We start from the raw sequence: 26536 nt of genomic DNA, 5'->3' as shown, positions 1-26536 counted from the left end.
CTAGGTATCTCCATGGCAGTACCTCTTAGTTTCCTTGTCTGAAAGACATTTTATTCATATGCAGTCTCTAATATTCATATCCAGAAAAATTAGCGAAGTTCAAAGGACCAGCTGAAACATCAAAAAGAGAAAATCGTCCAGAAGGTTGTTCCCCTGTAGTCGGCGCTGGTGAGGCCGCACCTCAAGTACTGTGTTCAGTTTTGGGCCCCTCACTACAGGAAAGACGTTGAGTTGCTGGAGCGTGTCCAGAGAAGGACAATGAAGCTGGTGAGGGGCCTGGAGCACAAGTCTTACGAGGAGCAGCTGAGGGAACTGGGGTTGTTTAGCCTGGAGAAAAGGAGGCTGAGGGGAGACCTGATCGCTCTCTATAGCTACCTGGGAGGAGGCTGTAGCGGGGTGGGTGCTGGTCTCTTCTATCAAGTAACTAGTGATAGGACGAGAGAAAGTGGCCTCCAGTTGCGGCAGGGGAGGTTTAGATTGGATATTAGGAAAAATTTCTTCACCAAAAGGGTTGTCAGGCATTGGAATAGGCTGCCCAGGGAAGTGGTTGAGTCACCATCCCTGGAGGTATTCAAAAAGCACGTAGACAAGGCACTTCAGGACGTGGTTTAGGGGGCATGGTTGATGGTTGGACTCGATGATCTTGAAGGTCTTTTCCAACCTAAATGATTCTATGATTCTAAGATGAATTAGTGAATATGGGCTTAGAATTGCCTGGTGCATGCAAAAAGCCAGGCTCCAGCATTTATCAGTGCAGCATTACCGCCATCAAGTATTTGATCCAGAAAGTTTGTCTGGATATGCTGAGGTGACTCCAAGGGTAACTGCGGCTCTTCTTGGCATTCAAATTAGGATCACTTTAGGCTGAGGTTTATTTGGATGGCAAAGGAAGAAGAGTCCATATTATCTAAATGCTGTAAATAACCATGCAGAACAGGGGTAACTATAGAGCAATTACACAGATGTGCAAAAATACTAAAATATATCATAGCATTTGCCCTGTTCACATCTTCTCCTTAAGAGTCTCTCTCACAATAATTGAGATATGAAATGAAGTGTCTTAGAGACTTTGCAATGTCTGTATGTCAGTAAATTACACTACCTTTAAGGCAGTGCACTGAGACAGGTATGTGCAGGTTGGTGAGCCTAAAAATCAGAGCAATACCTCAGAAGTGCCTCCACTGTTTATTCTGCCAGTGTGGTGACAGCTATGTGAAAAACACATGGAAAAAGTCACTCTTTTAAAAACAACATTCCATTATTGTGTGCGCAAAATATCTCGTGTGTCATTGCCATGAATTCGGCTTACCCGTAGCTTATCTTCAGTCTTAGTGGATTGCTTACAGTCGGGATGCCAGACAGTGGAACCTGATGGAGGAAAAAACCCATCTTTATTCAGAGCAAAGCAGATGATTTCTGGTCATGATAAGTCAGTTATTAAAGAGAATCCCTTCATTGCATGGTGAATGTGTATGAACTATGCAAGTAATTCACATTCAATTCTAGCTCATGAGAAGTACAAGTGAAACAAAAAAGAATTCAAATCCTTGGCCCATCTACAGCAGCATCTTCCTGAGGCTGTCAAAGCACTTTGCACACATTCTTAATTAAAACTCAAACAGCCTCAAGCAGCAAGGAAGTCAGCAAGCACCAGCTGGAGGAACTGAAAGACAGAGGGTTCCTCTGGGCAGGATGGAGGGTAAGAGCAAAAGAACTGGGCCATGGTTACCTGATTTGTTCTCCCCTTACATACTGCGCTGCACGTAAAAAGGAAGTTCTGATTATAAGTCCATTAATACTGGGAAAGTCCTATGACTTCCTTGAGCAATAGGTGTCATATTCAGTTACTGTAAAGCATTACTCAGATCACCTCTTCCCTGCAATTATGCAAAATGCAACAGGAAAAGCAAAATTAGAAAATTCACAATGCAGCAGTCAGGGCTGTATCTCACCCACTGCACTAGGCTAGAGAAGCCCGTATGACACAAGTGGTACAAAGCAGTATGTGAAAGAGCCTCTCCGTAGATCACAGTGTACCATACTTGCCATTGGCACACATATCATTTCTACCCCTTGCTCTGCAAAGTCAGTGGCATGTGTTGCACTGGCATTTCCACATGGCATATTCCAGCTACACATCCTACTAAAAAAGGTAAGGTCTCTGCTGTTTGTGTCCCAAAACATGGGATTCTCTCTTATGCTGTAAAAATGGAAATATCTGGCTGTCCCCAAGGGGCTGAGCAGTGTCAGGGGCAAGGAGCACTTCCATCCCATTTCAGTTCTCCTTTGGAACAGAGTGTAAACTGTGGTCACTGCTGGGAAGCTCCCGGCACATATTAGCCAAGTTGAAATGGAGCAGAAGCTAATGCTGATTTTTAACACTGACTGCAGCTGCAGTCAAATTCAAACTTCATTCCAGCCACCGCAAAGCCAATACAGAGCCTTGTCTGTCTGCAGGAGGGAATGTCACCTCTTCACTCGCTCCACAAAGAAACCAAACAGAGCAAAGTCCAGGTCTCCTGCTGGTGACTATTAGCTCAAGTGCAGTCAGAGGAAACCCCACCCTCAGAGCCCAGGAGAGGTACGGGTCAGGGCCCCTGGAAATTTTGTTCTAACGAGCCCTTACATGGCTCAGTACAGAAGTAAAGACCAGCAGGAATGATTTCACTTCTCAGCAGCACACAGTATAATCATCAGCAGGAGACTGGAGAGAACGCCGTGACTCTGGATCAAGGGTGTGAGATGTTTGGCTTTGAGTCTAAGCCGAGGAAGAAGAAACTGTGCATTTGGCAGGGGGAAACAACCAGACAACAGGGAGAAGTGTACCAACAGCCTTCTCTGTAAACAAACAGCAGCCTCAGAGCCAGGAACCCACAGAGCCTGCAAGATCAGGAGAGAAGCATGCCCTGTGCATTTGTTTAGGAGGTCAGATGGATCCAAGCACTCAGGAGGAAGGGACTTCATGTTATAAGGCTGATGAACTAAGACTCAGAAGGTTTAGTTTCAACTCTCAAATTCAGCTGTGAGCTTCCTGTGTGACCCCGAGAAAAATGATCTCTGTTCCTCTGTACCTCAGTTTCTTTTCCATTCAGCTATACCCACCATCAAAGAAAAAGCTGTCACTGCATTTTTCGGCAGTATTTAGCACAAACTGGCACAATTTTAGGGACACCCCAGGAGGATGCTGCAGCTGCTGGAAGTGAATGAGACATGCAAGAGAGTCTGCATGTCATTTTCAGGGTGCAACTTAGCTAACGGTTGTGAGTTTTCTTTCACAAAGTAAGAGGTTTGAAATATGTGAAATTAAAAAAACCAATCAGATAGAGCAGGCTTAAGAAGTTAAATGTAAATATTTTTCATGATCTTGAATTCTGAGCCACCTACAACTTGTAGATTTTATTCATCCAAACACGCCAATGAATTTCGAAATGCGTGGAACAGTGCAAATTCTCAAGCTGCATTGTCCCTCTTTTTCCTACCGTAAACAGTTCAGCAAATTGTGGTTATTCCCATTCTTAACATATGTTTGTTTGCTCACTTGGCAGACACCAACCAACATGTTCATTTATTCAGCTTTTTACTTTGCACATACCATTGTTTCAACATACAGCACTCTAAAAATCAGTAACTCGGGCTATTATTGACACACTGAATAAGGCTGAAAGCCTGTGTGAGAATCAAGTGAAGCATCCCTTTAAATGCTGAGCAACATCCTAGCTCAGCAACAGTCTTCTGGGGCAGTCCATATAGTAATATATTACTAGGAAGTTAATGGGAAAGAGAAAGTTTCTGATGCTGCTTCTTTTTCCTGTGTTGGAGCAGGGCAAAGCCAGAGTGCTTCTGCTAGCATTATTCAAACCATCCTTAACATAGAAAGCCCCCAAATAGACAGCTTGTTTTCCCATGTTCTCCTTTTGCAGGTTTTCCACACCCTTCTAACACAAGTAGCTACCACAAACCTGACAGGCTCCTCTATTATACAAAGCAATACCAACACAATGCTTTCATGTCCTGTGGAGAGGACAATTAGAAGTGAGATTTAAGCTGCCTATTTTCATATATTTTATCAATAATGTGATTTTTGTTCTAGCTTTAGTGTTGTGGTGTTGCATTTTTATTTCAGAGAAATGCTTGGAATGCTGTTATTCTGCACCCTAGGGTAAACGATTTGGATGGAGACAGGATATACATTTCAGCTGAGAGCTTTGCACAGGAAAGGCTTTTAGGTCCCTTACACTTACAAGCATGCTGAATTCAGCAAGTAAAGCTTTGGCAAGACAGTCTGGAACACACTCAGCAATAACATTATTTAGTCAGAAAACAGCTTGTGGACAATAAAGCAATGCAACTTGGGCTGCTCCTCCTCTGAGACAGAGTGAGCATGAAGAACATTAATTCACAACCACAGAAAGGGAGATACAGCCAAGAAGAGAACGATGGCAGATCAAGGAGCCAGGTGTCTCTCCTCTCATCTTTCACATCACCTGAACTTGGCCAGGACAAAACCTAGCCTTGTTTAACGAGAAGCAATACCTTCTGTCTTATTTGGATCTGCAGAAATTTACACTACAGCCTGCCCAATCAACATGAACGCCCACTCTCTGCTAGACTGGTGCAAACAGCTTCAGTTGCAAACAGCTGTTATTAATAACAGCAAAGGATGAACTGATGCTCACCTTGAACTCTGTCTGTACTTTATCATACTGTGATGTGAGGAAACTAAGATTACCAGTTGTCAGATGCAGTAACTGCTGCTTTCAAATCAGTCTTTCCAATTTGCCATCAGAAAGCAGTACTTCCTACTCAGGCCTCTTCCAGCCTCTCCTTGCTCTTGCAATGCAGAGCTGCTACACAACTCAACATCCAGTTCTGTGCATCACTGGAATAAGATGACTAAGGTATAAGGTCAGTGAGAGATGAGAGGGATGGACTGCAAGGGAAGAAAAACTACAAAATAATAAGTTAGCTTCAAAGGAATTCCTTAACAGTATTATCTTAATTTTGGAATTCCTCCAGAAGGAATCCCTCCTCAGAATTTCAAGAGATGGCTGCCACCACACTTTCATTGTTTCCTTCCTACTCTTTTACAGTCCTTTCAGGTATACCAAGCAAGTTTTCTAACGTAAGTACAATATATAAAATCCCAACATGTATCTGCCTTTTTCACTTTGATTTCTGGCTTGCATAAATGTGTATTATACATCTTTCTACCAACATTAAGTAATACTACAGCAAGTAATAAAAATAACTGTAGCTTAATAGTTAACATGCTACCTTCTGGGAGAGTAGGTGGAATTCAGATCAAGGATACTTTTCAATCAATGGAAAGGGCACATTCTTTTTTATGTGAAAAGATCATGAAAAAAAATGTGCTTGGCAATACCAAGTGTGAGACTGTTAATAAGAAAGAGGAGATGAAAATGAACATACAAGAAAGAAGTGACTGTAGAAAGACATAAAAATAAAGTAAATGGGAATAAAAAGAGAGACATGACCAGATAAAAGGGAAACAGGCAAGGCAAGCAAATATGGTTAAGAACCAGAGGAGACAATGTCAATGCGCATGGGGAATGAGATCTGCCATGACTCAAGACAAGCTCACTGCAGCCTCTGGAAGTTTTTCCATTGTCTTTTACAGTTTGGAGTGTGGTCCAGAAACTGATCAGCAGAATTCAGGGGAAACCCTCTCACTTTGTTTGGGATCTCATATACCAGTCTGGGTACTAAGCTATCCATGAGATGCCAAATTCAGAGGCAGCCTAAGAAATTTCGTTTTTGCTACACAGCTTTTGAAAACAGTCTGACTCAGCTAGGGTGTAGAGTCACTGCAATGCCACTGTTATGGCCACCTACTAGAACGAAAGGGTTTCAAGTGAGAACACTATTGAAGAGAGGGTGGCTATAGTCCTCTTTGCCTTTATTACATGGGGATGGTTTATAAACTCCTGAGGTCTGTGACAGAAAAATTACGAAGTCCAATTTTCTTGTTTTGGAATGGAGACATCCTTACCTTGCAGATACATTTCTTCTCCTTCCGTGAACATTTGGTTGCACCTGCTGCATCGTGCACAGCTTGGATGATAATGCTTGTCACCTGCCTAAACAAAAATAAAAAAGGGAAATGAGTGACCAACACATTGCATTGCTTTGTGAGCCCTCATTATTTGCTAACAGACCACTGCCTTTTTTCTTTTAGTTCACCTGTTATGATACAACATTGCCCTCATGATGTGACAATAGCGACGAGAATGTAAGATCTGCCATACTGCTTCAGTCCAGAGGTCTATCTAGCCCAGTATCCTGTCCTCAACAGAGGCCAGCAGTGACTACTTAGGGTAAAAGGCTGTAAGAAACAAGACAATACAGAACAGTCTCTCCTCTTCACACTTTCCCATTCAAGTAATCAGTTGTTTAAAGATTTCCTGACTGGAGGCTATGTCAAATCTATCTACTCTTCATGATTTGCCCAACACCTTTTTAAATATCCACCTATCCAACAGTCCAAGGCAATTAATGTCACACTGCTGTTAGATATTTGTGTAAACCTGCTGCCTCCTCATTGTGTCAAACGTATTTTCTCAATTGCTCCATTGTTATGGATGAATTTAGACAATGAACAACAGTTTTCAACCTGCCATTTCATTTCTTGGCCTTCCTCCTGACACTGCTGGTATGGGCATTAATAGAGAGAGCTTTCTAGAGCCACTTCTGGGACCACTAATTTAATTCACAGATGCCTGACTTGAGAAGCTACACTAGCACAGACAGCCTGAGCTGAATTTGAACTTTTGATGTAAAGATGCTAAATACTCTAGATCCTGTTACGCAAATCCAAATCCACTGAGTCATTCATTCTCTTAAATACATTGATACCCATAATAAACAAAGCTGATCAGATTTCAGGCCTATAAAGACAGGAAAAATCAAGGCACAGATATTAATGTGATTTCTTCTCCTTAGGAGACCAAAGCAACCAATGTATTCATTTCCTTGCATCAGAAACTAAGCATGCAATGACCACATCAGGCTTTTTAAATCAAAAAGTAATTAATCCTAAAAAACCCTTAATAGTGACAAATAATGAATTCTGAAAGTCTTTAAAATTGTATCTGGCTTTCCAAACAAGTTAACCTCAAATCCTTTTTCACAAAATATTCCCTATCAACTGAGATGTTATATGCACAAAATACCTGTTTACCCTGTAGCTGACTTGTAAAATGTCATCAAATCCATTTCCTACTTCATTATACTTGAGACTGTAACATTACTAAATTCAACCTTTCCTTGTGTCTACTGAGATGAATAACAACATATTTTTGGTTCGCATTCAACATTGACTATACAGGCTTAGTATTTAAAAGTATTTATATGAGATGACGAAGTACATGGCTTAAAGTACCTGACAACTACGAGACAACCAGGTCTACCATCCAGCCCTTCTACAGGTAAAGTTGTACCATTTAATTTTAATGTTCTCATTTGTTCCTGCCCTAGTAGTGTAGTACCTGGGTTTGATTTTAGGGAAGGTCAGGAAAGGTAGCTATTCACAGAGACAGTGGTGTTTGTGGACATGACTATTTATCTTTCATTATCACCAAGACCAATTCCTGTCAACGAATTTCAGCAATACAAGGCCAGAGAAGAGGTCTCACTGTGTTGTTATTTTAACCATGCAGTCACTCTTCAGTTGCAAAAAACCTACACTTCTCTTACTCAGAGAGTGCCTTTGCTGTTGATTCCCGCTCCTTAGAGGGCAGCATCCACCAGACTGGGAGACTAATGTGATTTAGTATTTATTTTTTGCACAGCAGATTTAGACCTGTCAGGCAAAAAAGGGGCTCTGGTAAAAGGGAGAATGAAAGGTCACTACAAGATATGCCTATTCTGGGAAGAAAAGCTAATGAGGGAGGAAATGCAGAATTGATGCTTGACTTGCAGCAACAAAACCAATATTGAACCAAGAAGGAAAAACACAGTTAATGCTTATTCTCTTTTTATCATTTTCATTATTGGCTGTCTTCTTCAATCTGATTCTAGCAATTATTTAACCCCTGAGGTGTCCCATCAGTTCCATTCAACACTGGAATTTAAGAAAAAGAAAATGAAGAAACTCTGTATCTGAAATGTAATGCTGGCATCAAACCACAGCTATTCTGATCTTGAATGCAGACGTGCAAAGAACAGGTACTTGTACATATATGCAGCTTAGCGCTGTGAATATTGAACGGGGTTCAAAGATGGATCTCCAATTCAGACAGCTCAGCGCTCAGCAGAAGCCAACATCCTTTTCTGTACTTTCTGCCTCATAAAAACAATACTGTACATACAGGGGAACAGCAATTTTATCTGTGTTTGGTAAAAAAAATCCCAACTTCTGAGCATTCCTGAAGTTCTTCAGCAGAATGGGGCCCACAGAGCTGCTTGTCACAAGTGATTTCAGACATATTTGATTTAAAGATGATGGCAAATCTAATGTCCTGGGAACTGCTCCCAGTTAATGAGATATAAAAAATTCCTAAGGTGGCTGAATCACTGCCAGAAAGGATCTTCTCTAAACAGGAAGACAATAATTGAAAAATACATTTGAAATAATAAAACAGGAATCTTTTCTGGGCTCTGCCTGTCTCATCCAACTAAAGAATATCTCTGCAGCATAACTGCTCCTGCTTAACAGAGCTCAAATTTTCAGTAGACACATGGATTTTTCTGAAATAAAATTAATAACTTCTCAAAAGTTATTCAGTAGGGTAGCTGAGTAGCTACGTAGTCTGAACTGGAAAAAGTACAGGGCCTGTTATATTATTATTAATTAACCTCTGAGATATCCCATCTGAGGTGGGATTGTGTCCTTTGAGATGCTTCCCAAATTCCCAGACACAAAAGACTGAAACCTTGGTACATAAGTATTACCAGATGAAGGAGGTTTTATAAAGAAATAATTCCCTACCAAGCACCGTGATGCTCAACTAAGGCAAATGTAGTTTTAAGAAGGGTAGTTAGGATCCAGCAGAGATATCTATATTGAGAGGACCATGGCATGTGAACAAAGAAAATCATGCATTCACACCTATACAGTTTCAGCTTCTCTTCTTCCAGTCTGGCTTTTGAGGTGTGGTGGTTTTGGCCTGGGGGTTTTTGAGGGTTTTGTTTTGGTTGGTTGGGTTTTGTTTAGGAACAAGAAAGCCATATTGCACCTCTGTTTTAATCAAATGCTGCATTTCATTATCATAAGCAAAAGGTGCCAATCCTTTGGGTTTTGCGCAGCTACTCTGGCTGTCCTACCCCAGGCTTCTGAGTTTCCTGTTCCTTGTTTTGCAGTTAATTCACAGGTCAGTTACTTCTACTAGCTTGATCCATACTTTGTCCTAAAAGGGTCTGTATCCGGTCCATCTAGTGCCAATATTGATGAGTCTTTCACTTGCCATGATCATCCGATAAACTTTCCGCTTATTTTTCTCCTCAACACAAAGCTTTTCTTGAGGATCCTTTAGAAAAGGGCACCTGGATTCAAGTACTCACCTGTTAATTGCTATAAGCAGTTTACATGTTTTTAAAAGCCAGGCTATTTATAGGAGAAACAAATCCAGAATTCATCACAATATTATGTGTAGACCTGTGGTGCCTCTGAAGATTTTTTTCCTGGAAAAACTTCTGATACGCTACTGTCAAGAGAATACAGTTTAAACAATGTACACCTGTCTCTTCAAAAGAGACCAATTTTATCAGATCTTTCCCCAAGGCTGAAACAACTTTCCAAATTTTAGCCTAGTGTGAGTGATGACGAATGACCACCATGCCCCAGGTAACACAACCTTGCTAAGTGGAAGTGCTAATACATCCTGCACAAGAGAGGTTTTGGGGGAGTTACATACCACAGCAGCTGCACTTGTTGCTGAATGCTTCCAAACCAGTTTCATGAGTTTTCCACCTCAGTAATGTTTCTACGGCTCAGGATTGGAAGCCTTTCTTCAGTGGGTATGCACTGGAAAACAATCTGCATCTCAACTAACTTAGGGCTAATCTTGCTGTGCTTTATTTGCTGTGATCATCTGAGAAAACTAGTTGCTGAAAGTCAGTCATTTACAATGTATTAGGAAAACCTTTTGATCTACAAGGGGATGAAATATTCACACTTTTTAGACATCTGGTCTTGTCCATCTTGCTCTCAGGCTACTAAACCCTCATTCAGTATGTCCAATGTGCAGTTTCCTGTAATCTTATGCTACTGTGCTGTGGACTGTAAGGTTTCTATCTCAATCCAATGTTGGCAGTAACAAGAAACATTAATTCAGTGCACATTTGCCCTGAACATCCTTCAGCTAAGGTGCAAGAGGGTTAAAAGCACTTGCCTTCTCGCTGTTCCTAGCTCTCCTTACGCCTTCTCAAGTCCACTTCACGTCCAGAAATCCTTTACAGTTAGCTTTGCTACACAAGGACTTCTCAAGTGGCATCTTGCACCCTGGCAGCAGCAACAAAACACTTTTCTGTTCAAAATACAGCTATTCAGCCACTAGGTTTTGATCTATCATATTGCTTACGATCTCTTCTGAATTATTTCAGCTTTAGTTGAGGTCTTCAGGACAATCCAAACCATCAAGTGCAAACTATGACCCATGCCTTAGAGGACCATCCCTAAACTAAGTTTGAGTAAGCTGAATTAATAGCTGTAAATACCCTGGTTTTGCTTAGCTAGAAGTGCTAAAACCAACCAAAATAATATTGAACATTATTGCTCTTACTTTGCATACAAATTCTTAAATGGAATTGAATGAATTGACAGCAGTTTCTTGTCAAATAAAATATTAAACCTACGTGTTACTGTCACTGCCTATAAATTCTCTGTTAAATCAGCTGGCACTTGCATTTGAGTAGAAGCAAAGAACATCAGTTATCAATTTATAACAAGATACAAACTCTTCTGACTTCCCTATTTATCTTCTACCCACACTGACAAATCTAAAGTAGGTTCTCAGATTAAATCTCATTTGAACACCGTGGACAGAAAAATTTAGATTTAAAAAAGTGGCAGTATATTCTCATTTACCAAATACTTCCAGAGTCTTAGAACAGCAGAATGAAGGAACAGTGGCCAAAGGTATATTATAAGTGTAATTATAAATTTAAATATACTGATGTTAAATTTAAGTAGCTTTCCATGGTTCTGCAAGTCTCACTGAATTGTGGTTGACCAGTGATATATGCATTCTATTTATTTTCAATATACTACTAAATACATATACTACACACAATATGTGCATTATATGCATATTCATGTAAAGAAAATAGGTTTTAGCATTAAAAAAGCGAGTGGACAGGGTACTTCAGGACATGGTTTAGTGGGCTTGGTTAATGGTTGGACTCGATGATCTTGAAGGTCTTTTCCAACCTAAATGATTCTATGATTTTACAAAGTATTAAGGTTCTATTTATTCTGGTAATTTCAAGCCATACTGGAATCAAGTCTTAAGCAATACTGAGCTTCAGATTCCCAATCTACAAAGAAGATTAATGTCCTTCATAAAATACTTTGGAGAAACACTACCAAGGAAAACCATTACAGAATGTATTCCTAATGACCAGTCCTGAGGATAAATCCACGTAATCGCCTCTCCTCTAAGGCTTATGAATGACAGTTAGAGGTTCAGTAGTCAGGATTCACGGATGATGGGCTATGTAGGGGAGCTGGATGTGTATATTCTGCAGAGGACATGTCCCAAGTAACATTAGCAAAAGTACAAGCTCTATTATGTATTATAACAATACCAAGACCTATAATAATATTTAAAAATAAGCGACACCAAATTTTCGTTAGATCACCTTTTCAGACTCAGCAGCTATCAATTTTCAGCCTTCTTCCAGCATGCTATTCTCATAAATAACTTCAACTGGGACATACAAATCCTCCTCAGCCAATTAAACCAGTCTGCAATGCCATTTTAAAAGCCACTGTGTACTGTTCACAGAGGGCTTTGAAGGCTCCCTCTAATGGGGGGGTAATAACCCTGTACAATTGTCCAGTATGAGAAAGGTCGCAGAACACAGTCATTGCATTACACACTGCATGCATCTTGCTTAGAGACCTCTTGCAGTTTAAAAGGTAAGCTAAAAGGCTGGGAGGTAGGGTGCTGCTTGAAGCACCAGTTAAACACAACGCACCAAGTTCCTCTACAACCCTTTCTCACACCACTGATGCTCCAACCTTTTCACAAATGTGCACAACACTCATTTGCCTTCACTTTATCAAAATGCCATTGGGGACCTCCTGAAGCCAAAACTGTACTGTTACTCATAGGTGTCAAGGAAGGCAATGGTGGATATTGCAAGAACGATTCTAACCTGGGAGCTACAAATACAGCTGCATGCAAGCTGATACAATGTGCCCCAGATACCCAGCATAAAATACAGCTTTAACCCCATGGTAATAGTACTTCAAAAGCCAAAGACTGTATTTTCTGAGTCCATCCCCTCTGTCCCCACTTGCCACAAGACTAACTTTTATTCTCTGAGTGCTTGTAGAGCTCTAGTCTGATTAAATAAATGTTTTCCTCTTTGGTGAACATGAGAGCTTAAGATTTCCTATTACTCATGCCTTCAGTTCTGTCCTTCCTTCCAGAACAACAGTGAACAAGAGCCAGAGAGAACAATAACAAGAATCCCGCTAGGAGAGCTCACATGCCAGTGGGTCTGGTAGAGGAAGAACTAATTACCAACAGACATTTTCTGCTGGCCAAAGGACACAATTAAGTGCATATTTGTTGCGTTACATTTGCACAGCTGCACTCACTCTCCATTCAAAGATATCTCAGCAGTCACCTGACAAACAGCTATTAAACATGTAGAAAGCTTTAGTTTTCTAATACTATTTTAATAGCACAAAACCTGCTATGTAGTTGAAAGAGTACCTTTAAGAGTAAAAGCCCCTCCCCCTTTTCTTTTTTTTTAAATTTTTATGAACAGGTATAATGGGCCCATTTGATGGCCAAACCTAATCAAATATTTAGTTCTACCACGACTCTGAGGAGAATGACCTGATTTCTTAACTCTCTTAAGGACTAAGGAGCAGCACAAAGAATAACTCGGACTCATCTTTGAAATCCCTTAAGGAATGTCGTGAATTGTAAAACAGGAACTGTGGCAGTAGCCTACCATTTTCCAGCGAAGCTTTATTTTAATTACTTGCAGAGGTCACAGAACCTTCAACCCTGTTTGATGTTCGGTATAACATCAAATTCCATTGTTTCCTTCTCTGCAGGCTTCTGTGATCTCACGAGCGGCTGGAACAGCACAAACACTATGAAGACCAAAACTGGCCTCTAATAACATCCTGACCCAAACTGTCCACTCATTTTTCCCAGGCTCTTATCTGTTTAGCAAGTCACTACAAATATCTTTGCTCAGATATCTGTGCAGATCCTTTGCTTCCAAAGGACTTCAGAATCTACCACAATTTTCTGTTACTGCCAAAGGAAGGAAAGTGTAACAAAATTTAAACATTGAAAATATTCTAGCCTGATAAATCGTTGTTTGATATGTATCTTTAAAACTAGGACCTTCTAAAGCTGTTTTTAACACTACTGTCACAACATCTCAATAGCAACAGCTCTCAGCACAGTCTCTGCCTCTGTTCAACCTGAGACAGGATGGAGCAGCGGGAAGCAGAGCTCACACTGGCAGTTCCCAGGCTGATGGGGCTGCAAGACACAAGACACAAGACTGAGGGAAAGTGGGAAATGGAGCGTGAGGCCGTGACTGTAAATCTGAATGACAATGTGCATGCAAGAGACATGGAAGACCCTCAGAGTCTTCCATTGATTGCTGTGCTGCCTTGGGTAAGCCAAAACTGCAGCTGTCCTGTTGCTATGAACACCTGCACTGTTAATTCATGTCCAGTTTCTGATTTTTATACAAAAATACTTCCCAGCATTTCAACAGTGACTGCCAATCTCATGCTAGTATATTCCTTAACAGATGGACTGTAATAAACTTTGTATCTTACACAGTGTTAAATCCATCTGCATACACTATTGTTGTACCCATTAGTTGCTGTTAATAGCAATGCAACTATTAGCTGCTTGGAATATAATTTTTCCTTATAGCAAAGATGCAAGTAACGATTCAGGCTAAATTCCCAGCTATGCAACTGCTCTGCTGACATGAAGAAAAACTTCTCAGGGCAGCTGAGAATCAACTGGACTTACTTTAGTAAGATCCTAGCAGTTACTTTTCACTGCACTGTCAGCTCTGCTTTGAGTGCTTACTTTCCTGCAACATCCAATGTTGAGCAAGTTGCACACACAGGTGAAATTCTTAACTACCAACTACGGTCTTTATGGGAGCTATTCATTCTGTCTCCATGGGGTAAATCCACCTATTGCTACACACAGGACCAATGTTAAGAACTTACATTAGCTACACAGTTAACAGCAGGAGGTCAGTACAAAGAGGGTAATTCCACTTAACTAAGAAATGTACCCACCGTAGCGCAAAGTGGCTGGTTAGAATACTGTGGTCAATAGAGAGGAGCAAAGCAACAGCAAACACAGCTTTATTGCCTATTGCCAGGATTTCAGCAACATCTCTGTTAGGATCCTGGGTTACATTTATGCACAGAGAAACCTAATTCCAGTGACTGAACATGTAGTTAATCAGAAACAATCCAGAGGAAATATATGTACTAGAATTTATTAAGTTTCATTCTAATCTAATTACAATACAAATCTGAATTCACTGCCTTCATTACCCTTATTTAGGTGCGTATGAGAGCAAAATCCAGCATCCGGCATTTAATTTTCTTTTAAACCATGTGTATTGTACAGATTATTTTTTTTAATTTTGAACTTCTCAACAGCAAGTATTTGGCAAGGCCTGATACAAATCCCTCCTCTATTTCTTAACAATGCTGGAGCAGGTCCAGTTTATAAGTACAGGTGTGGACTTTCTACATCTTCTGTAATCTTTAGGCTTCACAAAGTATTACAGAACTAAACATTCCTTTATCTTGTATGCATTTTGTCCAGCATGGATTTTTGACATGAAAAGATACTTCACCTAAAGGACCTGATTACAGCCACATTCATACTGCTGGATTAGTTTGGAACCAGAATCAACCAGCAAAGCTACTTTACAGTAACTTCACCATGTTGCCAAGGGCCTTTTCAAACAGCCTAATACTGGCATAACTATAACTTTGCCTCAACCAGCCAGCAAAACACCTCTACTGACTACCGAGAGTGTTGTGTAGGTCTGCTGAGCTGTACAGTTGAGCGATCGGTCTCTCTGCAGCAAGGCGAGACAGCCTTTCCAGCTACAGCCTCTAGCCTGCTGAAAGCAAAGTAAAGCCCTCAGCTTGGTTTGCTGCTGAGTGTTAGTTGTATGGCACAGGTCAAGGGACAGCATGGAATCTTGTGAATGAATTATGTACCGGATGCATACGATATGCAATCTTCCGTAACACAGGAATATTCCACTTTCCAAGTCATCTTCATGTTCTCTTTCGTTAGGTGATAACAGGACCACTGAGTTATCAGGAATATGTGAGTTCAAGAGTGAAACACAACCACATTTCTCCTTTTAACACTCTGCATGAAGTGACTGTTAGTCCCTTGACTTGTCCCTCTGGCTGAACTTCGAATAACAGAGCTTGACGTATATGCATTAGCAGATCACATTAACTGAAGCTGTATCTGCAGTGCTGCAATGATACCTCCAAAACAATGGGAAGTATCTTGGAAGACTGAGATATTACTAGTTTATTTAATAAGAAACAACTTTCTCAGTCAGTAGAACTACAGCTGACTTCAACCTGCTGAAATTTAGCTAGAGAAGTCAGTAGCATATCTCCTTTGTATCATAAAAAACCCCCAACAGAATTATTTCATAAATCAGAAAGCCTTGCACCTGACAGCAGATAATAAATACTAGACGTCATCCTATCATAAAAAGGTTATTTGCAATTCCAAAAATTAGCAGTTATCTCCATTCTGATCATGATTTGATTGCATTTGTAGACAGACAGAAATAAAGAGCAGTGTTATATGTGCATACATATACATATATATGTGTATGTGGAATTTTAAAGGAACACACATCTTCCTAGATCTTAAAGTAACCATAAAAGGATAAACCCAGGAATTTTTAAGACATCCTACTGAACGTCCCAACTCCTGTATTCTAAAATACAAACAAAAAGTTATCATGGTCCATATGCTTGATGCACAGAAAAATTGTAAGAACTGAGATACTATTAACATAAAAAAAAAAAAAAAGGCAATGACTAAGTCATTAAGTTAGAAATAAAGATAACCGATAAGAAGGCTAAAGTCACCAAAGAAATAACTACGGGCTACATGTTTAAAGACAATAAGAGTCTTTATTAAAGCATGATGGGGAAAAAAAAACAACATCAAAATCACAGACCAGGCAAAGATGTCTTGTGAGCAGTAGATGAAAAATGATGAAAGAGAACACAGAAAAGGCAGGAGTATTCAGGAGGTGTATCCTTCTGGTCTGCATTTGACGATGCCGAAAGACATATTTTTCCTGTTTGATACTGTTTATTGAGCAAGATTTATTTAAATAGTGTTTGCCATGAGTCAACATTTACATATTGGGAGACTTGAATAATTTGTACTTAAGAGTCTTCAGAAAGCTATAGCTAGGCAGTTCTCTGACAGATGGATGTGTTAGCAGGGGAGGCTCTGGTGAACCAGATACCTCAGAGATTACTTCCTTCTACCCACAGCATGAGGTACTTCTACTACTGGCCAAGACAAGAATATAAAACCTTTCCTGGGAAATCTGCTGATGAATCAAAGACAATGCTTGTTTAAGCTATGTAAACCCAACAAGTATGTTTTAACAGTCTAACGTAATATGCCTGCAAATCAAGAAACTGGGGCCCTGTGAGACTGAGGGCCATGTGGGCAACAGCAACTGAGGCAGGTGGTTTGAGAACATCATTAATAATCTCCCAGAAAATGCTCTCAGAGTACCTGAAAGGGCTGGCTCTTCTTATCATTTAATGTATACACAGAATATAAAGGAAAAGCAGAAAAAAGGTTTTGCTTTTGACTACAGATACTGCAACATCACCATTATAACACTGATGAGTGCATACATGTGGATTTACAGAACAGAGTTAGGTGGAGAACCATCAAAACAATGTGAGTCTTCAGCTGTGAACCTGGAGGACTCAGAGTCAAACCCTTATTCAGTGAGAGGCTTCAGAGATGGCTAGATCGCAACAGACAGGTGATTAAAAGCAAAGAAAGTAGATAATAGCAGGAAAGAGCATGAGCTTTCCAATCCCATTGAAAAAACTATGACAACATCAAAAAGCTGAAGTTAGACAAATTTAACGTCAAAATAAGGTGAAGTTTCTAAAAAGTAAAGGTAATTTAAGCAGCAAGAGAGAAAATTTTTGGCCTTAAAATCACTCTGCAGTCTTCACGACAAGGCAAGATAATTTCCCAAAGGATAAGCTTTCATTTGGTTTCTAGGGAACAGCTCTATGATTTTGAAAAGATAAGGTCAAGCAAGATGATTTTAGCAGTTCCTCTGACCTTAAAAACCATTCCAACGGGCTTTACATAGAGAGAAGCTTTTATACATGCATCAGGCTGCTCCTAGGGAGCACAGGTCTGGACCAAACCAGCAGAATAATTAGAGTCAGAGTCTAAGGTTACACTGGAAAAATTTCCAGTAGAGTTAAAGCAGTTCACTGAGACCTGTCCTGGCTAACCAGCAAAACTCTTGGTATAGCAGGGGCTTTGCTGCTAGAAGGGAGCCTTTGTTGATGTGGCTTGTAGTTCAGAGAGTTCACGTGAAGCGCCAGGAGAAGTTCTGGTGTAGGGTGTGCTGCACCAGCACCAGAATTGCTACTGAGCCAGAACGTCCAGCACTGTTACAGGGCTCTGTAGCATGGGGAAGGCTGAGAAAACAGGTCACTGTAGCACTAGGCAAAACTCATGTTAACCTATTCAGTAGGCAAGTGCAAACCACCTTCTAACTGATGAAGCAAGTGAGAGCTTGGGAGGTTAAGCAACTCACCTTGGATCAAAATTAATGCTTGCAGCAGAGCCAAGCAGAGAACTCAAATTCTCAGACTCCCAGCCCTGCCGGACCTCTGTGTAGCACACCACTGGATCCAAATAACTGTAGCTGATTTTCTCGTTCATCTAACACAAAACTGTCTTTCCAGTTTTCTGTCAGAAGGCTGTTTCAGGAACCACGCAACCTTTGGCATGCAATTTAGCAAACTCTGGTCTCCATTCTGACGTCTGCATTCAGTTCAGAGGGAGTGCCCCAAGAACAACAGTTCAAGTTGCAAAGGCCAAAGGAGGGGGGAAAGAAACTAAGCATGAGGTCAGACGCAGTACATCCGTAGAAAATAACCAGAGAATATAAAACAAAGGTAGCCCGTAAGAAACAAAGTAGACATGAAGCACTCAATTTATGATAATTTGTACCTGGTAGACTCACAGATTGCTCTAACAGGAAAACAGGGAATATTTTTTCTTTTAGTGACTAGAGCCTGCTCTTGTAGCAAACTGATCCTAAAAGTCACTGTCATGCTTTAAAAAGTCTAAAGAATGGGGTTTATCCTTGATTAACTGCAATGCTACCTGCTACCTTTGGAAATCTCTTCCAGCAAGAGGTCACATCAAGCCACAGATGACAATCTAGGAAAGGGACAGATTTTCTTCAAATATTTTTCTTCCCAATCACATTGCTCTTAACTCCATAGTCACCCATATATAATTATGAGCCTGGACTTAACTACATCCAGGCATTTCTCAGGAATCCTTGTTTTGTAATTCCGGCCAAAATGTTTATGTTACATTAAATTTAAAATGGAAATTTCAAAGGACTTCAAGGTAACCAGTGGATAGATAGTGCAGAGAAATAGTTGTCTCTTTTTCAAATAGAGTCACTTTGAATAAATGTCAGACCACCAACATGTACTCTGCTAAAAGCAGAGCCTTTTATTTTTGGCAGAAGTCCATTTTTTTATCCTATTTGTCAGTTTTCTCACTGCTGATACATGGGATTTCCAATTAGAGATGCAAAACTATGCAAGCATACTTTTGAATCCTAGCTGGCATAAACATCCCATCAGAGTATGTTTGTCAGAGCCAAGACATGGGGATTTTACTCCCTACCTTGTTTTCTTCAGCTGTGTATAAAATCCAGATTTCTAGTTACCAAGGGAAAACTATTCCAACAAAATAACTATGATACAACATATTACTATGGCGATGAACAGCAAAGAGGTGATGGACATAAAGCAGAAAGGGATACCTAACATAATTTGCTGCCATTCAGTTTTCAACCGAGTACAGGGTCTCCACAATTGTTGCCTCAACAGCAGTAGTTCAAGGGTACTGCTGCCTCTGTTGTTACTCTCCTCATTGCTAGGAGAAAACATTTTCCAGCCAACATGCAACTATGTTACAGAATTCAAAGCAACAGCAGATGCATCTGTATGCATAACTAATCTCTCTCTCCAAATCCTACATGTAAAAGTCAGTTTCTTAACATTTTAACTCATACTCACATGATTTATGATGCTCATTTCAGAGACCTCTGCAAACCACAAAACATCCCAAGCTAGTTTCACAGACAGTTGAAATGCCAGAGTATCTCTGTTGCTGGTGATGAAAAGGTGCATCTCTTGCTGTGTGCTATTTTTACCTCTTACAAAGAAAAAGGCTTGTAATAAATCCCATACATCCCAGATATCTATCCAAAGAACTATTAGACCTGTATGATCTTCTAATGTAGCATGAACATGTAATTAAAATGTACCCCTTTTGTGCTCCAGGTGGTCATTTCAAACATTTAATCACCCACAAAATACCCATGTGTACCATATTTCTTCATCTGTAAAGCACCTGCTCAGTAAACACACATGTTAATTCTGTGGACTTCAAAGTCCCTAAAGATTCCAGACATATCTTTTGGTTTTGCTTTTTCTTTCCTTCCCTCCCGTCCCACGAAAGCACCCTGACAAAGCAAACAAAAGAGAGAGGGAACTGAGTCCTGAGCACAATACCTGGATGGAGCCTCTTACAAACAGGTGACAGCTATAGACTTGTCCCAACAGGCTCTTCTCCACTTCTCAAGTTTCAAACATGTTACTGCTGCATTATTCCCAACAATTACTTTTTACGGGTGACAGGTCTAAGTCCTATCCTGCTCTTCTAGAAGTCAGTGGCAAACTTTCCACTGATAGGAGAACTTAAAGCAGGACTTAAAAATGAAAGATCACAATCTTGCAAAAAAGTATTTCACAACTTAATCCATTTTTCATTGTGATCTCCGTCTGGGAGAAACAAAAAATAACTGGCTGAAATAATTCCATATTGCTACAGAGCACATTCTCACATTCCCCTATCACTACATCCCAATTGACAGTGAGACTTTGACACCGAGGAACTTTTATTTTCAGTCTAAGTACTTTGGTGCAGGGATCATTATTAATTTTATATCACTGTTGTGAGGGATTGTGGCAGGTAGCACTAGCACAATGCAAAGGTTTAAAAGATGAACAGAAGTAGCAATGGGAGCTACAAAATAAAGAGAGTATTATGTTTTCCCTAAAGCAGACTGTTCCAAGAAGAGAACAAGACTTGTTTGGCAGTGACAGCCATGCAACTGAGTTCTTAATACAGCTATGTAACAAGAAAAATAAAGTCATGCAGGTAAGGTACTCCTCTACTAAAAACTGGTATGTGTTACATGCACCTCTAAGACATGAAAAAGCTACTTAAGTATCCGTTGTGTGTTACTGGCATACCTGCAATGGCTATATATCACAAGGGCTGCTGTTGGTGGCAAGAAACTTTATACTAATATAAATGACTCTACTGAAATGTCATTTTAAAGTATTTTGATCAGCCTGCTAAAGTTTTTCAGTAATACTTAGTGCAAGAAACACACTAGAGAATATTTAACTAAATCAAAAAGGTACAAGCTAAAGATGCTGTGCTAGGAAATATAGATCCTAATCAGCAGCACCATACTCACAAAAGCAATTTATACAGATAAGCCATATTCTTATAAGCACCTGCAAGATTTCGCAAATCCCTTTGTGGCAATAAGGAAGCTTTAATTGGTTATTTTTTAAATTACTTGTTACAACTTGCTTTTCTTATTCACCATCCCTACATCCTCTTAACATTCCTTCCCTTCCTATTGATGTTCAAATTGACTGAAGGATGGTTTCCAAACCACTGCTGAGAAGTTAATGCCTTGTGATTATGCTGCCATAGCAACTGAACTTCTGTTAGGGCTCTGTCAACTTCAGATACTCTTTTGTCATCTTTATATGTCAAGTCTTTCCCAACTACAGATATCCCTCTTGCCAAATTGAATTTTTGGCAGGGGCGGGGGCGGGGGAAGGCACGTGCAATCACCAAACTCCTCTTAGAAAGATTTTTACATGAAGCAATGTATGTTATTTTTCTGGAAATATATCTATTCTAGATTTTTGACCCTGTGCAAGGTGTGGTGTTCCAGGCAATTACACTAGCATATTTTTCATCAGGGAATAGTAGTCTAAATTAAGTTAAATCTATGCTGCTACTCAGCTACATAGACAATCTGTCTGAACCATTTACCCATATCCTGAGTTATTATTAAACTTTTCATTTCCCCATTTTTACGCAAACAAACCCCACATTAGGAGGAAAAAAAATAATCAGCTTTCTACATAACTGATAAAGCATGTTTCTCAGCAAAAAGGCAGGGAAACTGGAAACAAACTCTAACCTTATTTCTATGCAACAAATGTCCAGAAGTGATCAAAAGAGACAACAAAACTATATCTAGAATTATTTGAGATGAAGAATTGTATTGTTCCTCCATACACCAGCAATCAGTTGCAATCAGAAACAGCCCAAGCTCTGCGCCATTCTCCTCTCTTCCTGGCAGTTTAGAAACATGTTAGCTGTACTCCCTTTATCTAAACCACAGAATTACACACAGCCTTTTAAAAAAAATCCTTCTGGTGCACAGGAACAAAAGTACAAGTACCCTATTATGATACCACTGGCGAGCTATTCAGTTACATCACAAAGTTGCACCTCCTCTCTCCCCCCCAAAAGAAAGCCATGACACCTTCCAGTTCAGATCTAGTTTCACAGGAAAGGGTTTACCTTCTGATAATAATTCTTCAGTCTAAGTCCATTCCCTCCTCAGCCCGGCGGGCAGACTCCCTCCACCTCTGTTCAAATTTGGAGCACTACCAGAAGCGATGTGCAGACCGCTCGTGCTCTCACTGAACCAGCCCACAGTGAAGTGCCTGTAACTGCACCCAGCCCTGAGTCTCACTCCTCCTCTGCTCGTACTCACGCACTCTCCTGCACACACCCACCAAACCAAGCAAATAATCCTCCCTGCACATTAAACCAACTCCGGCAGTAACTCGGCCAACCCATTCTGAAAAAGGAAAAGGGGGATGAATACCGGCCCAGGCAGGGGCAGGGCCATTTCTCATCACTTGTGTGTCACTATTTGACATTGATACAACTCAGAACATTTTTCCCTTGGGGAGAGGTGTCTCCTGAGTATGAAATTAGCCTCTCTTTCTCTGGAAGTTATTACTTCCGTGGCTTCTGAAGAATTTATACAGCCTCCTGGGTGTTAGTCTAGTTTTGTCAGAAGCACTTAGTTACACTGAGATTGTATTCTAGTCCAATTCAGATTAATGCAGGCAGAGTGCTGGAGCCACTTCCCACACTGGTACATGTATCCCTTTCTCCTATTTGCACATTTTGGGTGAGATCACGCTTCAGACACACTCTATGAACATTTGATGAATTTACAGTGGGCCCTGTGCACTGGCCCTATCTGATCTCTCAACAGGTATTTTCCATAATGAAAAAGGTGCTGTGGTCTGCTTGTACATATCTGTCTGACTAAGAGGGCAAACAATCACATCATGTGCGTCTGCTTTTTCTTATCACTTACCTGGGACATTCAAACAACATGTTCATTTTTCTCATTTATTGTAACAGCAGTAAAATTAAACACAAACAAAGCAAATCACAGAATTAACAAAACATGCACTAAACTCCACTGCTTCTTCTCATTTGCTCCGTAGTCTTTTCCCCTGTATTTTTATGGTGTGTGAAGATGACAATGGTTGAGAGCAAAGACTCTCCCAAGCCTGTGAGACACCCAAACCAGCAGACGCCTAGTGCTATGAAAACAAAATGGTAGTACATTCTTCAGGGATTATTATTTTACCACAACTTTAACATACTACCAAAACCAAACCCATTTGGATCCATCATATCATCAGTCTTTGTTCAGCTCAACTGCTTCATTTATAAAAGTGTTTGAATTTTTACATCACCTCAACCTGTACTACCAGTACAGGCTGCATCATTAAAATCCAGTAAATGACACATTTTGTGATACTTCCTGCATAACTACTATGAAAACAGCCTTGCTAAGTATTTTGTTCAGCAGAAGAATATGTGTTAGCCTTTCATTTAACATTTCTGAATGGAATTGAAAGAAACCTCTGTTTGTTTTAAGAGATTCTCTACACGGTTCCTCAATCTAGAAAGTGTACTGTTATTAAAACACAGGACCAGACGCATGAATGTACTGAAGTACCTAACTAAACTCTGTACTGCATGGATCTTTGCAGAGAAGGGTGATGTTTTCATGTAAGCTATGAGCCTAAATCTCCTTAAAATAAATTACTTAAACGTGTAGGCTACTGAGCTTCCCTGAAAGTCAATCAACTGAAGCATCCGAATACTAATACTCACATGAGCAAAGTTGCTTGCATGGGTAAGTGTTGGCAGAAGGCATATCCTTGAACAACATAAACAGGCATTGTTCAAATAAATCATTTACAGTATGGGAACCAGCAATGTTCTGTCATCTATTTGTTATTTATTTATTTAGAACAGACTCATTTACATGTAAAGAATCAGCAGAAACTTCTCTGAACCCCTGACAGCACAGGTTTCTAAATCTAGCTCTGAAAACAATACTTGAAGAAACTTACAGGCTCTTCTGGCTCACATTCATTGCCTCTTAAATATGGATACAGTTTCTTTACACAACCATAGCAACTTTTACTGTTTGTTTGGTCATGTCGTCCCTGTCCTGTGTCCCCCCCCGCCCCCAATTATTGTTATCTATTTCTAACTTCAGAAGTCAAGGCATCTCAAAATTGAAATCTTTCAGAGTTAGTTGCAGCACAGATGAGACACCTTAAAATGCTGGCACATTACAGTAATAGTACCTACAAGTACTAAATCTCCTTCACATTAGATACCACATCTTAAATTACTACTCCTCTTTAAAATCAGGGGAAGCTCAGTATAAATTACAATATCAAAAACACATTTAGAACTTGACCTTGCAGGCTGAAGTCAAGGGAGCCTTCTGGTGCTCTGGCATTTCTCTTTTCAGGTCCATCTGTTAAAATGGCGTTATGCCACTGCTTACAAGGTGGGGTGCAAGTTTCAACAGTGCACAGGAAACAAACACAGGGCAGGCAGCAGCCCATTAGAACAGGAACTTGAGCTATGCACAGTCAGGAGAAACCACACAATGGCTTTTTATTTGCAAATGAATATTAAGCAAATAGTATTATAAAAATAAACGGGTAGAGTAGCAAGATGGTTGGGGGATTTGATAACAGATATATACATCTCTATCTCTAGGTCATGAGATCAAATCCTGTTCGTATCAGTAACAGCCAAAAAAAAGTGAAAATCATTAAGACCTAAATCTTATTCTCAGGCTTTCTGTATGATTTCATGCAAAATATCCACCTGATGTCTTCTTTCTGCAGAACTAAAAGAATACTAATAGAAGTTTTGTAAATCACTTTAGATAAGCAAAGACAAAATACATGGATGTAGGCATGAGCCACCATTCTCTGAAGTCGATGGAAAGCTTCTCATTGATTTAACATATTTTGAATTAAGCCTTGGAGGAATAGTTATATTGTGTATGTTAACCACATTAGACAAAAATGATTTAGGCCAGCATCTTTCAAATAGCTAAATATGTGCTGAAGTTTACTTAGATTTGTGGAGTTACACATGTCTACACAGAAACTTGCAGGATTAGGATCAGATGGGCATCTTTCAATAGGCAAGCCTTGAAGCTATGAAAACAATAGCTTAGTGGAAAGTCTATGTAAAAGTCCTCACTCTCACTATGCCGTTATTGCCCGATAAAAAGGTTTTTCACCAGAGTTAATGGGAAATGGGTAATTTTTCATAAATAAGATTCCTATCTGCTGGAGAAACCCAAGGAAGAACACTGATCTCTGTTGCCTTGACAACATTTCCTGAAATACTCGAGTATTAAAGTATCTGGTATCCTCAAGAAAGTTGCAGCATCTATTTCATATTGCATAATACCACATTTATTGTGTTAGCATGCACTCATCTATCATCTGTGACTATTTGTCACAAAGTTCTCTGTCAAATAATACACGAGAAATATTTGAACTGACTTAAATGCACATGGTATTCTTCTTCCATATTTTCAGGGCTACTGAAAGTTGTTAGATCTATGGCCTAGAAAAAAGAGCATTCTTCCATGATATGTGGATATTAGCAAAATGAGTACTGTTTTTTGAGTAATGCATTTCCTAACTGAGCAAAGGGGAGGGATCACCTCTACAGAATGGTTGGAGGGAGTCCATCCTCTCAAGGCTTGAATCTCAAGGTTTGAACTCAAACCTTGGCCTTTCTGACAGGCTTTGCTGAAGGTGCCTACCAGGGGCACAGCATAGCTGCTTCTGAGATGAAGACTCAGGTCCACATCAGGAGTGGTTGTCTCTCTTGCTGGCTGCTCGCTGCAGAAGACTGAAAACCTGATTTTTCAGAGGTCCTAAGCCATACTGAGGGACAAAAGTGAGCAGGAGCTGAAAGCCTGCAATGTTGCAAAGAATCTCACTTTCTCTTTAAATAAAAAAAATTATCTTTTATTGGAAAAATAGATAGCACCAGCCTCTGTGAACCCAAAGCTAACTTTCATGCTTTCATTTCCCTTCAGTTTTTCAGTTTTTCTTTAGACTGTCCCAGATGTAATAAAAATAAGCAGAAAATAAAGCAGGACTACAATGGCATGCTGCTCATCGCTTCTGATCCATTAGAAGAAAGTGTTTGTAGACAATGTACTATATACTTCCCTCCAATCTCTTTTAATCATTTCTTTGGATGAAGATGATGAAATAGTACACTCTGCTCCTGACATAACAAATTATTTTATTGACAAATAAAATGAAAGATACTGATCAGTGAATTTACTACTACCATTTTTATTAACAAAGGCAAAGTACAAAGTGTTTTGTTTTCTCTCCCACTGGTTGTCAGTAAGGATAACTTGGGCTAGTCAGTGATGCCATAACCCCTACCTAGACAGTTCCTATAATGGTGCTGCTTCACACCAAGAATGTAGTTTCCTTCCCAAGAGAGGCAGCAGGACAAGAGATGACCCACATGAAACAGATCAAAAGAAATGTTGCCAAAGAAAACAAAAACGGAAGACAGTA

The 26536-nt window shown here is 40.0% G+C and overlaps 1 protein-coding gene across 21 annotated transcripts in view; it reads right to left on the bottom strand.

The window, feature by feature from the left end:
- The window catches only part of ABLIM1 (actin binding LIM protein 1), a 212467-nt gene that overhangs the window by 51584 nt on the left and 134347 nt on the right, over positions 1–26536 (bottom strand). For 20 of the 21 annotated variants that reach the window (XM_030030508.2, XM_030030492.2, XM_030030493.2 and 17 more), the window contains 2 exons: positions 6011–6098; positions 1310–1368 (listed from right to left, as the gene is read on the bottom strand). In XM_030030508.2, the coding sequence (XP_029886368.1) occupies positions 1310–1368; positions 6011–6098 (147 nt within the window). Of the gene's footprint in view, positions 1–1309; positions 1369–6010; positions 6099–22157; positions 22369–26536 lie in introns of those variants that run through there. The other variant, XM_030030513.2, reaches the window with a different exon arrangement.

The sequence above is a fragment of the Aquila chrysaetos genome, chromosome 11 (assembly GCF_900496995.4).
Source record: "Aquila chrysaetos chrysaetos chromosome 11, bAquChr1.4, whole genome shotgun sequence".
NCBI lineage: Eukaryota > Metazoa > Chordata > Aves > Accipitriformes > Accipitridae > Aquila > Aquila chrysaetos.
Note: the sequence above shows the minus strand (reverse complement) of the source record. Positions and strands in the feature narration are given on the sequence as shown.